General features: G+C 58.6%; 1 protein-coding gene across 7 annotated transcripts in view; it reads left to right on the top strand.

The window, feature by feature from the left end:
• Window positions 1–31: 31 nt before the first annotated feature.
• Window positions 32–15,432, top strand: part of KANSL3 (KAT8 regulatory NSL complex subunit 3) — a 42,222-nt gene continuing 26,821 nt past the window's right edge. For 4 of the 7 annotated variants that reach the window (XM_048290140.1, XM_048290136.1, XM_048290141.1 and 1 more), the window contains exons 1-14: window positions 32–288; window positions 1,467–1,637; window positions 2,566–2,656; window positions 3,192–3,377; window positions 3,513–3,644; window positions 4,183–4,299; window positions 5,384–5,485; window positions 5,618–5,689; window positions 6,421–6,495; window positions 9,670–9,827; window positions 12,193–12,256; window positions 12,677–12,877; window positions 13,286–13,439; window positions 14,598–14,675. In XM_048290140.1, the coding sequence (XP_048146097.1) occupies window positions 44–288; window positions 1,467–1,637; window positions 2,566–2,656; window positions 3,192–3,377; window positions 3,513–3,644; window positions 4,183–4,299; window positions 5,384–5,485; window positions 5,618–5,689; window positions 6,421–6,495; window positions 9,670–9,827; window positions 12,193–12,256; window positions 12,677–12,877; window positions 13,286–13,439; window positions 14,598–14,675 (1,846 nt within the window). In that variant the 5' untranslated portion in view covers window positions 32–43. Of the gene's footprint in view, window positions 289–1,466; window positions 1,638–2,565; window positions 2,657–3,191; window positions 3,412–3,512; window positions 3,645–4,182; window positions 4,300–5,383; window positions 5,486–5,617; window positions 5,690–6,420; window positions 6,496–9,669; window positions 9,828–12,192; window positions 12,257–12,676; window positions 12,878–13,285; window positions 13,440–14,597; window positions 14,676–15,432 lie in introns of those variants that run through there. The other 3 variants (XM_048290139.1, XM_048290137.1, XM_048290142.1) reach the window with 2 other exon arrangements.

Here is a 15,432-nt window from a genome sequence, read left to right as displayed (position 1 = left end):
GAGGGGAGGCGGTGAGGGGTGGGAAGGGGGCGGGGCTCCCGCCATGTCGCAGCGCGCCGGGGACCGCGATCGCGACAGGGAGCGCGACAGGGAGCGGGAGCTGCAGTGGTCGGCCCGCAGGATGGGCACGTCGCTGCTGCTGCAGCTGTCGGCGCACGAGCGGGAGCTGGACCTGGTGTGCCTCGACCACAGCTACGCCAAGCCCTGGAGCGCTCACCCCGACGCCAGCGCCGCCCGGCCCGCCCGCCTCCTCTTCCTCACCCCGCGGAGGCACCTCGGCAGCGCCCCGTGAGAGCCCGGGCGGCGGAGAGAACGGCGAGGGGCGGGGAGGGGGAAATTGGGGGGGTCCTGTGGGGCCGAGGGGGCTGTGAGGGGAAAGGAAGGGGTCCTGTGGGGCCAAGGGGGCTGTGAGGGGAGAGTGGAGGGTCCTGTGGGGCCGAGGGGGCTGTGAGGGAGAAACTGGGGGGGTCCTGGGGCCTGTGAGGGGAAAGGAAGGGGTCTTGTGAGGCTGAGGGGGCTGTGAGGGGGAACGGGAGGGGTCCTGTGGGGCTGGGGGGAGCCATTTAAGGACTGTGGGGGCCCTGAGGGGCGGGGAACGGCTGTGAAGGAGGAGTTGGGGGGTCATAAGGGCAAGTGGAGGAGTGGTGAGGGGGAAATTTGGGGCCCTGAGGGCCTTGGGGGTGGTCCTGATGGGGGGAGAGGGGCGGTGAAGAGTTTCAGTTTGGGGTGTCCGGGGGTCTCGGTTTGGGTGTCCGGGGGTCTCAGTTTGGGGTGTTCAGAGGTCTCGGTTTGGGGTGTCCGGGGGTCTCAGTTTGGGGTGTTCAGAGGTCTCGGTTTGGGGTGTCCGGGGGTCTCGGTTTGGGGTGTTCAGAGGTCTCGGTTTGGGGTGTTCAGAGGTCTCGGTTTGGGGTGTTCGGGGGTCTCGGTTTGGGGTGTCCGGGGGTCTCGGTTTGGGGTGTTCAGAGGTCTCGGTTTGGGGTGTTCAGAGGTCTCGGTTTGGAGTGTTCAGAGGTCTCGGTTTGGGGTGTCCAGGGGGTCCGAGGGCCACAGTCTTGGTTTGAGGCTCTGAGTGTCTCCGTTTTGGGGCTCTAGGGGTCTTGGTCTCGTGATCCAGGATGATTGGTTTGGGCTTCAGGGGTATCACTTTGGGGGTCCAGGACAGGTCCACGGGGCTCGGTTTGGGGGCTCCAGGAGCAGCCAATTCATGGCCCAGGAGTACCCAGGCCCCTGGGTCAACATCGCCCTGTGCATCCCTGGCAGCGCTGTCCAAACGCTCCTGGAGCAGCCTCGGGGCCGTGCCCATTCCCTGGGCAGCCTGGGCAGTGCCCAGCACCCTCTGAGGGAAGAACCTTTCCCAAAATCCAGCCTGACCCTTCCCTGGCCCAGCTCAGTCGGGTGGGATCGACCAAATCCCCTGGATCCCCCAAACCTCCCATCCTCGCTGTGACACCCCGTGTCGGTGGCAGGGAGGCCGATGTCCCCATCGACGTGGAGACGGTGACGCCCACGCCGGTGCCACTCTACGACAACCAGAAGGCTCGGAGCGTGATGAACGAGTGCGAGCGGCACGTGATGTTCGCCCGCACCGACGCTGACGCGCCCCCGCCGCCCGACGACTGGGAGGAGCACGTCAACAGGTGGGATGGGAATGCCAGGGAAAGGGAATCCGGGCTGGGAGTGCCAGAGAAAGGGAATCCAGGCTGGGAGGAGCACATCAGCAGGTGGGATGGGAATGCCAAGGAATGGGAATCCAGACTGGGAATGCCAGAGAAAGGGAATCCAGGTTGGGAATGCCAGGGAATGGGAATGTGGGCTGGAAATGCCAGAGAAAGGGAATCCAGGCTGGGAGGAGCACATCAGCAGGTGGGATGGGAATGCCAGGGAGCAGGAATCCAGACTGGGAAAGCCAGAGAAAGGGAATCCAGGTTGGGAATGCCAGGGAATGGGAATGTGGGCTGGAAATGCCAGAGAAAGGGAATCCAGGCTGGGAGGAGCACATCAACAGGTGGGCTGGGAATGGGCTGAGAGTGCCAGGGAATGGGAATCCAGGCTGGGAATGCCAGGGAGTGGGAATCCAGTCTGAGAATCTGGGCTGGGAGCAGCACATCCACAGGTGGGATGGGAACGCCAGCGAACGGGAATTCCAGACTGGGAATTCCAGACTGGCTGCCCGCTCCTGTCAGGGACTTGTGCAGAGCCACAGGGTCCCCCCGATCCCCCTCTTCCCCAGGCTGAGCCCCTTTCCCAGCTCCCTCAGCCGCTCCTGGGGCTCCAGCCCCTTCCCAGCTCCATTCCCTGCCCTGGACACGCTCCAGCCCTTCAGTGTCCTTCTTGTCCTGAGGGGCCAGAACTGACCCCAGCATGGGGGGTGCCCCAGCAGGGCCAGCACAGGGGGAGATCCGGGGAGTTGTTGGGTTCCACGTGGATCCTCAGTTCAGCCGTATTCCAACCTCAGGGGAAGCAAGGATGTGCATGAACTCCAGCCTGTGGAACGCTCCAGGCCTTGATGCAGCCAGGAATGGTTTGGTTGTTTTGTGGGTGACCCCTCTGTGTCTGTCCCCACAGGACGGGCTGGACCATGGCCCAGAACAAGCTGTTCAACAAGATCCACAAAGCGCTGCAGTCGGACAGGCTGGCTCGCCTGGCCAACGAAGGGGTGAGAGGGGCTGCTGTCCGTCCTTCCCGGGAAACACGGGGCGGTCAGGAGGGAAACGTTGGCCCTTGGGTTGTGTAACCTTAAGGAACAGGCAGCTCTGAGCTTCTCTGAGCTGTGATTTTTGTGGAATATCCTGAGCTGGAAGGACCCATCAGGATGATTAATCCAGCCCCTGGCCCTGCACAGACACCCCAAAATCCCACCCTGGGCATCCCTGGCAGCGCTGTCCAAACGCTCCTGGAGCAGCCTCGGAGCAGTGCCCGGCACCCTCTGGGGGAAGAACCTTTCCCAAAATCCAGCCTGACCCTCCCTGGCCCAGCTCCAGCCGTTCCCTAGGTGCTGTCCCTCACACAGAGCAGGGATCAGAACTTCCCCTTGGAAGTTTTGGATTGCTGTGAGGGCTCCCTTCAGCCTCATCCGTCTCGGACAAATGTCCTCACTCCAGATGGCTTTGTCCTCACTTCCCTGTGGATGGGGCTGTGCTGCCGTGCTCGATCCTCCCCTGAACTGTTATTTGGAAATTCCCGGTTTCCAGGCGTGCAACGAGCCCGTGCTGAGGAGGATCGCGGTGGATAAATGTGCCCGCAGGGTGCGCCAGGCTCTGGCCAGCGTGAACTGGGACACCAAACTCATCCAGTGGCTTCACACGACGCTGGTGGAGACCCTGAGCCTGCCCGTGCTGGCTGCGTACCTGGACGCCCTGCAGACCCTGAAAGGAAAGGTGATAAAAGCAGTGGCAGACTTGGCTGTCACAGGTGACGTTCTCCCTTCACACAGCTGGCACAGGGAAGAGGCTGGAATTGTTATCCCCTGTTTTGGGTGCGTTTTCTCAGTGCCCCCTGGCCTCTGCTTGCAGATCCCCACGCTGATCGACAGGATGCTGCTCTCCTCCACGGCCAAGACGGGAGCAGCAGGGGCAGAGGCGCTGTCCCTGCTGCTCAAGAGACCCTGGGACCCAGCAGTGGGTGTCCTGTCCCATAATAAACCAGTGAGTGCCTCTGGGGGCTTGTGGGGAGTGACAGTCCCGTGTCAGCTTAGGTCTTCCCCTGCTCTGCCTCTGTCCTCTCCCTGAGCTCTTCTCCCCCTGCTTTAGAGTTGCTCCGTGAATGGGAGGGACCCACAGAGATTCCTGACCCAACCCCTGGCCCTGCACTGACACCCCAAAATCATCCCACCCTGGGCATCCCTGGCAGCGCTGTCCAAACGCTCCTGGAGCAGCCTCGGGGCCGTGCCCGGCACCCTCTGGGGGAAGAACCTTTCCCAAAATCCAGCCTGACCCTCCCTGGCCCAGCTCCAGCCATTCCCTGGGTCTGTCCCTGTCCCAGGGAGCAGGGATCGGAGCTGCCCCATGGAAAGAAGGGAGAGTCCCTTCTGTTGGACACGTTCTGCTGGGTATCCTGAGGGAGCTTTGGCTTGGGGAAACAATCAATTAACGAGGACAAGATCCCTCCCTCTTCCTTGTGGGGCACGGAGGCCTTTCCCAGGGGAACTGCTGTTCCTGACACGGCTCCTGTTGAACTTTGCAGAGCAAATTGCCCGGTTCCCCCCTGATCCTCATAGCTTCCTCCGGCCCCGCCAACTCCATGTTCCCCACGTCCCGACGGCACCGCTTCTGGCAGTCCCAGCTCTCCTGCCTGGGAAAGGTGTGTGGGGCTGGCTCTGTGGGGCTGGGAAAGGTGTGTGGGGCTGGGAAAGGTGTGTGGGGCTGGCTCTGTGGGGCTGGGAAAGGTGTGTGGGGCTGGCTCTGAGGGGCTGGGAAAGGTGTGTGGGGCTGGGAAAGGTGTGTGGGGCTGGGAAAGGTGTGTGGGGCTGGGAAAGGTGTGTGGGGCTGGGAAAGGTGTGTGGGGCTGGCTCTGAGGGGCTGGCTCTGAGGGGTTGGCTCAGGTGTGTGGGGCTGGCTCTGTGAGCTGTTCCCAACACCCCCAGCAGTGCCGGTTGTTGCCCCCAGCAGTGCCGGCTGTTCCCAACACCCTCAGCAGTGCCGGCTGTTCCCAACACCCCCAGCAGTGCCGGCTGTTCCCCATGCCCTCAGCAGTGCCGGCTGTTCCCAACGCCCTCAGCAGTGCCGGTTGTTGCCCTCAGCAGTGCCGGCTGTTGCCCTCAGCAGTGCCGGCTGTTCCCCATGCCCTCAGCAGTGCCGGCTGTTCCCCATGCCCTCAGCAGTGCCGGCTGTTCCCAACGCCCTCAGCAGTGCCGGCTGTTGCCCTCAGCAGTGCCGGCTGTTCCCAACACCCTCAGCAGTGCCGGTTGTTGCCCATGCCCTCAGCAGTGCCGGTTGTTGCCCATGCCCTCAGCAGTGCCGGCTGTTCCCAACACCCCCAGCAGTGCCGGTTGTTGCCCCCAGCAGTGCCGGCTGTTCCCAACACCCTCAGCAGTGCCGGCTGTTCCCAACACCCCCAGCAGTGCCGGCTGTTCCCAGCACCCCCAGCAGTGCCGGTTGTTCCCCATGCCCTCAGCAGTGCCGGCTGTTCCCAACACCCTCAGCAGTGCCGGCTGTTGCCCTCAGCAGTGCCGGCTGTTCCCCATGCTCTCAGCAGTGCTGTTGTTCCCAACACCCTCAGCAGTGCTGGCTGTTCCCAACACCCCTAGCAGTGCTGGTTGTTGCCCCCAGCAGTGCCAGCTGTTCCCAACACCTGCAGCAGTGCCGGTTGTTGCCCCCAGCAGTGCCAGCTGTTCCCAACACCCGCAGCAGTGCCGGTTATTCCCGATGTTCCCTTTCCCACGCAGGTCATTCCCATCGCCACGTCCCTGCTGAACAACGGCAGCGGGGTGGGCGTGCTGCAGTGCCTGGAGCACATGATCGGCGCCGTCAGGGGCAAGGTGGCCGAGGTGAGGGACAGCAGCAGGGCCCTTTGTGCCCCTCAAACCCTGCCCCGTGCCCAGAGAGGCTGTGCCGCCTCAGGGCACCGTCCCATTGCGTGTCCCGATTCTCCAGCCGTGGCTTTGTTTTGTCTCCCCCAGATCCACAACCACTTCTCTCACAAGCAGATCATCCTGATCGGGTGGAACACGGGTGCCCTGGTGGCCTGTCACGTGAGTGCCCCACTCCTCTGCCTCCTCAGGGGAGCACAGGGAGGGTGTGGAGCTGTTGGAGCAGGTCCAGAGGGAGCCGTGGAAATGCTCCCGGGGCTGGAGCTGGGCTGGGAGAGCTGGGGGTGTTCACCTGGAGAAGGGAAGGCTCCAGGGAGAGCTCAGAGCCCCTTGCAGGGCCTGAAGGGGCTCCAGGAGAGCTGGAGAGGGACTGGGGACAAGGGATTCAGAGACAGGACCCAGGGAATGGCTTCCCACTGGGAAAGGGGAGATTTGGGTGGAATATTGGGAAGGAATTCCTGGCTGTGAGGGTGGAGAGGGGCTGAGATGGAATTCCCAGAGTAGCCGTGGCTGCTCCATCGCTGGAAGTGCCCAAGGCCAGGCTGGATGTGGCTTGGAGCAGCCTGGGACAGTGGGAGGTGTCCCTGCCCGTGGCAGGGCTGGAATGGGATGGGGTTTAAGGTCCTTCCCAGCCCAAACCATTCCAGGGCTCTGTGATTCTCCTTACCCAGCAGAGCTGGATTCGAGTGACTGCCGGGGTTCTCTCTGTCCCTGTGCTCGCTCCAAGGCCCGCCTTTGACCTCTGTGGGCGTGGGCCCTTTGCAGTTTGGGTCATTTAATGCTTTTTAATCACCCAGGTGTTGCTATTAAGGTGTTTCTGTGCCTGGCAGAGCAGCCTTCGTTCCCGGGGTGTGCTGGGCTCTGGGAGTGCTGACTGCTGTCTCCCTGCCCAGGTTTCAGTGATGGAGTATGTCACTGCTGTCGTGTGCCTCGGCTTCCCGCTGCTCACCGTGGACGGCCCCAGAGGGGTAAGGGTCAGATGGAGCCGCTTAAAGAACTCTGCTCGTCTTTAAACCTCCCTGGATTGTTTTGTGGGATCGTTCCTGGGAGTCCAGAGATAGCTGGCTGATGTTTTGGGGGAATGTGTGTGTGATTTCAGTTTGGAGGAGGTGTTGCTGTCAGAGGACCTTCCTGGGGGCCTGAATCCGTGTTATCCGTGTCCTGGCTCCCTGTTATCTGTAGCCTGGATCCTTATTATCCATGTCTTGGCTCCCTCCTTATCCATGGCCTGGCTCTGTTATCCATGGCCTGGCTCCCTGTTATCCGTAGCCTGGATCCTCCTTATCCATGGCCTGGCTCCCTCCTTATCCATGTCCTGGCTCTGTTATCCATGGCCTGGTTCTGTTATCCATGGCCTGGTTCTGTTATCCATGTCCTGGCTCCCTCGTTATCCGTAGCCTGGATCCTCATCATCCATGTCCTGGCTCCCTCCTTATCCATGGCCTGGCTCCCTGTTATCCGTAGCCTGGATCCTCCTTATCCATGGCCTGGCTCCCTCCTTATCCGTGTCCTGGCTCTGTTATCCGTGTCCTGGCTCTGTTATCCGTGTCCTGGTTCCTCCTTATCCATGGTCTGGTTCTGTTATCCATGGCCTGGCTCTGTTTTCCGTGTCCTGGCTCCCTCCTTATCCACGGCCTGGCTCCCTCCTTATCCACGGCCTGGCTCCCTCCTTATCCATGGCCTGGCTCCCTCCTTATCCACGGCCTGGCTCCCTCCTTATCCACGGCCTGGCTCCCTCCTTATCCACGGCCTGGCTCCCTCCTTATCCACGGCCTGGCTCCCTCCTTATCCACGGCCTGGCTCCCTCCTTATCCATGGCCTGGCTCCCTCCTTATCCATGACCTGGCTCTGTTATCCATGGCCTGGCTCCCTCCTTATCCATGGCCTGGCTCCCTCCTTATCCATGGCCTGGCTCCCTCCTTATCCATGGCCTGGCTCCCTCCTTATCCATGACCTGGCTCTGTTATCCATGACCTGGCTCTGTTATCCATGGCCTGGCTCCATCCTTATCCATGGCCTGGCTCTGTTATCCATGGCCCAGCTCTGTTATCCGTGTCCTGGCTCCTCCTTATCCATGGCCCGGCTCTGTTATCCATGGCCTGGCTCCCTCCTTATCCATGCCCTGGCTCCCTCCTTATCCATGGCCTGGCTCTGTTATCCATGGCCTGGCTCCCTCCTTATCCATGGCCTGGCTCCCTCCTTATCCATGACCTGGCTCTGTTATCCATGACCTGGCTCTGTTATCCATGGCCTGGCTCCATCCTTATCCATGGCCTGGCTCTCTGTTATCCATGGCCCAGCTCTGTTATCCGTGTCCTGGCTCCTCCTTATCCATGGCCCGGCTCTGTTATCCATGGCCTGACTCCCTCCTTATCCATGCCCTGGCTCCCTCCTTATCCATGGCCTGGCTCTGTTATCCATGGCCTGGCTCCCTCCTTATCCATGGCCTGGCTCCCTCCTTATCCATGACCTGGCTCTGTTATCCATGACCTGGCTCTGTTATCCATGGCCTGGCTCCATCCTTATCTGTGGCCTGGCTCCATCCTTATCTGTGGCCTGGCTCCATTATCCATGGCCCAGCTCTGTTATCCATGGCCTGGCTCCCTCCTTATCCATGGCCTGGCTCCCTCCTTATCCATGGCCTGGCTCCCTCCTTATCCATGGCCTGGCTCTCTTATCCATGGCCTGGCTCCCTCCTTATCCATGGCCTGGCTCCCTCCTTATCCATGGCCTGGCTCCCTCCTTATCCATGGCCTGGCTCCCTCCTTATCCATGGCCTGGCTCTCTTATCCATGGCCTGGCTCCATCCTTATCCATGGCCTGGCTCCCTCCTTATCCATGGCCTGGCTCCCTCCTTATCCATGGCCTGGCTCCCTCCTTATCCACGGCCTGGCTCCCTCCTTATCCACGGCCTGGCTCCCTCCTTATCCATGGCCTGGCTCCCTCCTTATCCACGGCCTGGCTCCCTCCTTATCCATGGCCTGGCTCCCTCCTTATCCATGGCCTGGCTCCCTCCTTATCCACGGCCTGGCTCCCTCCTTATCCACGGCCTGGCTCCCTCCTTATCCATGGCCTGGCTCCCTCCTTATCCATGGCCTGGCTCCCTCCTTATCCATGGCCTGGCTCTCTTATCCATGGCCTGGCTCCATCCTTATCCATGGCCTGGCTCCCTCCTTATCCATGGCCTGGCTCCCTCCTTATCCATGGCCCAGCTCTGTTATCCATGGCCTGGCTCCCTCCTTATCCACGGCCTGGCTCCCTCCTTATCCATGGCCCAGCTCTGTTATCCATGGCCTGGCTCCCTCCTTATCCATGGCCTGGCTCCCTCCTTATCCATGGCCTGGCTCCCTCCTTATCCATGGCCTGGCTCTCTTATCCATGGCCTGGCTCCCTCCTTATCCATGGCCTGGCTCCCTCCTTATCCATGGCCTGGCTCCCTCCTTATCCATGGCCTGGCTCCCTCCTTATCCATGGCCTGGCTCCCTCCTTATCCATGGCCTGGCTCCCTCCTTATCCATGGCCTGGCTCTCTTATCCATGGCCTGGCTCCCTCCTTATCCATGGCCTGGCTCCCTCCTTATCCATGGCCTGGCTCCCTCCTTATCCATGGCCTGGCTCCCTCCTTATCCATGGCCTGGCTCCCTCCTTATCCATGGCCTGGCTCCCTCCTTATCCATGGCCTGGCTCTCTTATCCATGGCCTGGCTCCCTCCTTATCCACGGCCTGGCTCCCTCCTTATCCACGGCCTGGCTCCCTCCTTATCCATGGCCTGGCTCCCTCCCTATCCATGGCCTGGCTCCCTCCTAATCCATGTCCTGGCTCCGTTATCCCTATCCTGGCTCCCTGTAATCCGTGTCATTTCCACGGAGCCCAGAACGCTCCATTATGAGCCGTGTGTGACTGGATAGGGAATGATGATGGCCACAGTCACTGTCAGAAGCTGCTCATCCCAAGGGAATTCCCCCTGAAAGGCATTTCCTGGAGCAGGCAGCAGCTCAAGCAGAGCTTCCCTCTGCCCCCAGTGCATCCCACTGGGACTCCCCCCTGGAAGCGTCGCTGTCGCTGCTTCCTCAGCCTCATCCCGGGATTCCGGTGCCATCCCAGCTCAGCCCTCCCAGACTTCCACCCCCTTGCTCCCAACAGGATGTGGATGACCCCCTCCTGGAGATGAAGACCCCGGTGCTCTTCGTGATCGGGCAGAACTCCCTGCAGTGCAACATCGAAGCCATGGAGGATTTCCGGGAGAAGATCCGAGCGGATAACAGCATGGTGGTGGTGGGAGGAGCAGATGACAACCTCAGGTGGGGTGGAGGCTCTGTTCCTGGGAATTCTGGGCAGCGTCTGAGCGTGCTGGGGACATCAGCACCGAATTTGGTGCTGGGATTAGGTGGGAACTGCACGAAAATCCCCCAAATTTGGTGCTGGGATCAGGTGGGAACTGCATGAAAATCCCCAAATTTGGTGCTGGGATCAGATGGGAACTGCATGAAAATCCCCCAAATTTGGTGCTGGGATCAGATGGGAACTGCATGAAAATCCCCCAAATTTGGTGCTGGGAATAGGTGAGAACTGCATGAAAATCCCCCAAATTTGGTGCTGGGATCATGTGGGAACTGTATGAAAATCCCCAAATTTGGTGCTGGGATCATGTGGGAACTGCATGAAAATCCCCCAAATTTGGTGCTGGGATTAGATGAGAACTGCACGAAAATCCCCCAAATTTGGTGCTGGGATTAGGTGGGAACTGCATGAAAATCCCCAAATTTGGTGCTGGGATCAGATGGGAACTGCATGAAAATCCCCCAAATTTGGTGCTGGGATCAGGTGGGAACTGCATGAAAATCCCCCAAATTTGGTGCTGGGAATAGGTGAGAACTGCATGAAAATCCCCCAAATTTGGTGCTGGGATCATGTGGGAACTGCATGAAAATCCCCAAATTTGGTGCTGGGATCATGTGGGAACTGCATGAAAATCCCCAAATTTGGTGCTGGGATCAGATGGGAACTGCATGAAAATCCCCCAAATTTGGTGCTGGGATCAGGTGGGAACTGCACGAAAATCCCCCAGATTTGGTGCTGGGATCAGGTGGGAACTGCACGAAAATCCTCCAAATTTGGTGCTGGGATCATGTGGGAACTGCATGAAAATCCCCCAAATTTGGTGCTGGGATCATGTGGGAACTGCATGAAAATCCCCAAATTTGGTGCTGGGATCATGTGGGAACTGCATGAAAATCCCCAAATTTGGTGCTGGGATCAGGTGGGAACTGCATGAAAATTCCCCAAATTTGGTGCTGGGATCAGGTGGGAACTGCATGAAAATCCCCAAATTTGGTGCTGGGTTCAGGTGGGAACTGCATGAAAATCCCCAAATTTGGTGCTGGGATCAGATGGGAACTGCATGAAAATTCCCCAAATTTGGTGCTGGGATCAGGTGGGAACTGCATGAAAATCCCCAGATTTGGTGCTGGGATCAGATGGGAACTGCATGAAAATCCCCCAAATTTGGTGCTGGGATCAGGTGGGAACTGCACGAAAATCCCCCAGATTTGGTGCTGGGATTAGGTGGGAACTGCACGAAAATCCCTCAGATTTGGTGCTGGGATTAGGTGGGAACTGCACGAAAATCCTCCAAATTTGGTGCTGGGATCAGGTGGGAACTGCACGAAAATCCTCCAAATTTGGTGCTGGGATCAGGTGGGAACTGCATGAAAATTCCCCAAATTTGGTGCTGGGATCAGATGGGAACTGCACGAAAATCCCCCAGATTTGGTGCTGGGATTAGGTGGGAACTGCACGAAAATCCCCCAGATTTGGTGCTGGGATTAGGTGGGAACTGCACGAAAATCCCCCAGATTTGGTGCTGGGATCAGATGGGAACTGCATGAAAATCCCCAAATTTGGTGCTGGGATCAGATGGGAACTGCATGAAAATCCCCCAAATTTGGTGCTGGGATCAGGTGGGAACTGCATGAAAATCCCCCAAATTTGGTGCTGGGATCAGGTGGGAACTGCATGAAAATTCCCCAAATTTGGTGCTGGGATCAGATGGGAACTGCACGAAAATCCCCCAGATTTGGTGCTGGGATTAGGTGGGAACTGCACGAAAATCCCCCAGATTTGGTGCTGGGATCAGGTGGGAACTGCACGAAAATCCCCCAAATTTGGTGCTGGGATTAGATAGGAGCTGCATGAAATTCCCCAAATTTGGTGCTGGGATCATGTGGGAACTGCATGAAAATCCCCAAATTTGGTGCTGGGATCAGGTGGGAACTGCACGAAAATCCCCCAAATTTGGTGCTGGGATTAGGTGGGAACTGCATGAAAATTCCCCAGATTTGTCTGTGTTGACAATAACTGTAGGAAAACCCTGTATGGGATTGGGCCTGATTTAGGGCCAGACCCAGCAGCCCAGAGGAGATTTTGGAGCATCACAGGAGTCAGGGATCTCGAGTAGGGAAAATCAGTAAAGCACAGGAAAGAGAGAAACTCAAAACTCTGACGCTGAGTGTGAAGACAGAGCTCTGAAATATCAGATTGCCTTTGAAAAATGCTTTGGGAAGTCCCAGAAAGGATCTTCCCCCTCAATAGGTGAAGAATGACGGGAACATTTCTGTGGAAAATGGTGATTTCCACCTGGTTTGGTTGTTTTTTTCTTTCCTTTAGGATAAGCAAAGCCAAAAAGAAGTCAGAAGGGCTGACCCAGAGCATGGTGGACAGGTGCATCCAGGTGAGCACAGGAACTTTGCACCTCCAAAAGGAGGAGGAACCTCTGCTGGAATGTCTCGGTGCCCACAGGATTGAAGGGAATCTTCTCCTGACGGGGATTCGGAAGGAGCAGAGCTGTGGGATTCCTGGGGGTGCACCTTAAACAAGGAGCACTTTCCTGAGTGTCCCGACACATTTTAGGGGAAACCATTGTGGTTTTTTTCCCCTGCATGTCCTAAGTCAGTGATTTGTGAGCTTCGCTGAGAAATCCAAGCTCTGTCTGTGAGGCTTTAGGGATTTTCTGCGGAATATCCAACCCCAGCAGAGCCTTATCCCTGTATCCCCCTGGGAATGCTTCATTTCTTTGCTTCAGGCTGCGGGGCTCCTTCGTTCAGAGACCTGCCCAGCTCTGAGTCCCACTCTTTATCCCAAAAATTCCCAGGATGAGATCGCCGACTTCCTGACGGGAGTGCTGACCCGAGCCGAGAGCCACTCGGGCTCCGAGCCCCGCGACCTGGACGCTGAGAAGAAGAAGAAGCCCCGAGATTCCAGCAGGAGGGATCTGTCCTTTGAGCTGCCCGAGAGGAGCAGCAGACCCGCCTCCCCTGCAGCCAAAGTGCCAGCCTCGCCCTCGGGCTCCGAGGTGGGAGCTCTTCCCGGGGTGATTCCGGCTTGGGCTTGTGGAAGGAGAGGCTTTTGTGGCGCTGGAATCTGTGGGGAGAGCTGTGGTGAGGGAGGGGAGAGGATACCGAAGGGGATGTGGCCTCAGGGGAGGTTGAGATGAGAGATTAGGAGAAATTGTTTCATTGTAAGGCTTTGGAGCAGGCTGGTGGGGTCACCGACCCTGGGAGCCTTCAAAACACGGGTGGATGTGGCCCTTGGGGACAGGGGTGACCGTGCTGTTGACAATGGGACTTGATGATCTCAAAGGTCTTTTCCAGCCTTAAAAATCCCATGGTGAGGGAAATGAACCTCCAGCCAAAGGCCTGGTGCTCATGGCCAGGGCTGCCTCGGGCACACGTGGGGCTGAACTGTCCCTCTCTCCCAGCAGGACCTGTCCAGCGTGTCCAGCAGCCCCACATCCAGCCCCAAGACCAAGGTGGCCGCCCTGTCCCTGCCCAAGCCCAGCCAGGTGGGCCCCACGCAGCTGCTGAAGAGGCAGGTGCCGAGGCCAGACACGGTCCTGACCCACAAGCAGGCACAAGGTAATTCCCTGCAGCTTTCCCACCCTGCCAAGCAGCTGGAATTTTGCTCTTTCTCTGTCTGGAGCTGTGTAGGTTTTTATCTTCCGAGTCCTGTGTTGAATTCCGAGCTCCCTGTGGCAGCTTTCTCCACGGCTCAGCCCCCTGTCACGGCCTTGGAGGGTTGGAATTAGGTTGGAAACGGTGTTTCTGTAGCTTGTGGAGCCTTGCTGCTGCTGGGAGTGGGAAGGATTTTCTCTGTGGCTGACCAAACCCTGCTGTAGCCACGCTCTGATCCTTTTGGGAGACCTCACTCTGGTGTCTCCTTCAGGGCTACCTGGGGAGACACCGAAGGTGCTCAGGAGATGGTTGAGGCTGTTGAATTGAGGTGGAAACTGCAGGATTTGGGGGATTTCAGAACCATCTCGCAGCAAGTGGCCTGTGGAAAACCTGCTGTGGATAAGAAACCAGCTCGAGCTGTGGGGTCTCGTGTCCTGTCAGAGGCTGGTTAGAAACCTTCAGTCTGGTGGTGAACTCTGGGAGTGCAGGGAATGCTTTTGTGGCTGAGGATCACTTCTGGCAAATTCCAGCAGCACTCAGGGGATGGTTCTCCATCCTCCCTTCTCTCCTTGCTGTGCTCAGGACGGAGCTGGACAGGTTGCTGGCTGCCACCTGCAGCAGTGACCCTCCACATCCATCCTGCCTCGGGGATGGACTCCAGGGGGAAGCTGGAGCTTGGATCTGCCTCATTTCCTCCACCATGGACTGAAGGGTTGTGTTCCTGTGCTGCTCTAGCTGAGGGAGGCAAGGAGGAGGCTCTGTGGTGGAGCTGTGTCCCGCTGCCTGGGTTTGTTGACAGCATTCCTGGCCAGAGCTGCTCGGGGAGGTGCTGGCTCACGTCTGCCAGCTGCTCTCAGCCTCTTGGCACAGCTCAGCCCTGCTCTCCTCCCCGGGCCACCTTTCCTGGTGGCTGGAGAGGGCTCTTTGGTGGGAATGTGCCCCTTGCTGTGTCGGAGCACAGGAGGTTGCCGCGTCTCCGTTGTTCCCCGTGGCTGGATCAGTCGTGTCCGGAGCTCTGCCTGCTCCCAGGTGTCCAGCTGGGGGTCCCAGCGGTGTCCCCAGAGCCCCTGTCCCCCTGCAGATTCGGGCTGTGATACTGTAATTCTCTCTGATTCATTTCAGCTCAGTTCGCTGCTTTTCTGAAACAAAACATGCTGGTGAGGAAAGCTCTTCCTCCTGGCACCTCTTCATGTCTCTTTGGTGAGTATCTCCTCACTTCTTGCTGTCTCTCTCCCTGTCTCCTTCCTTCTCTCTGTCTCTGCTGCCTTCTTCCATCATCCTCCTCTTCCCTTGCGCTGGTTTGGGGCTGTGGCCCGACGTGTCCCCTTGTCCCCTGCTCGGTGCTTTCTCTTTGCTGTGGTTGGAACTGAAGCCGAGGGCCCACTCAGACTTTTCCTGAGCTCTTCCCTGCTCCCAGTGGTAAAATGCTGGAGTCTGGTTGGCTCTGATGGACTAAAGCTTGGTGGACGTGGGTTTAACCCTTTCCTGTGCTGGGGGTGAGCAGGGGGTGTGACAGAGCTGGGGTGCTGGTGGAGCGTCCCTGACACGTGGGACAGGGACGAGGGACAGCCAGGGGTGGACACACAGCAGCACTGCCCAGCCCGAGGGATTAGGGAAGAACAGAGAGGTCAGGGACAGAGGGATGGCCTTGGGAAAATGGTGATGGAGCAGGGACAGAGCTTTGGGAAGGCAGGGATGGATCAGGGACAGAGCTTTGGGAAGGCAGGGATGGATCAGGGATGGGTTTGGGAAGGCAGGGATGGATCAGGGATGGGTTTGGGAAGGCGGGGATGGATTGGGCACAGAGCTTTGGGAAGGCAGGGATGGATCAGGGATGGGTTTGGGAAGGCAGTGATGGGTCAGGGACAGAGCTTTGGGAAGGCAGGGATGGGTTTGGGAAGGCAGTGATGGATCAGGGACAGAGCTTTGGGAAGGCAGGGATGGATCAGGGACAGAG

Source organism: Corvus hawaiiensis, chromosome 36, assembly GCF_020740725.1.
Source record: "Corvus hawaiiensis isolate bCorHaw1 chromosome 36, bCorHaw1.pri.cur, whole genome shotgun sequence".
Taxonomy (NCBI): Eukaryota; Metazoa; Chordata; class Aves; order Passeriformes; family Corvidae; genus Corvus; species Corvus hawaiiensis.
The sequence above is the reverse complement of the archived record's forward strand: the minus strand, read 5'-3'. Positions and strand labels throughout refer to the sequence as shown.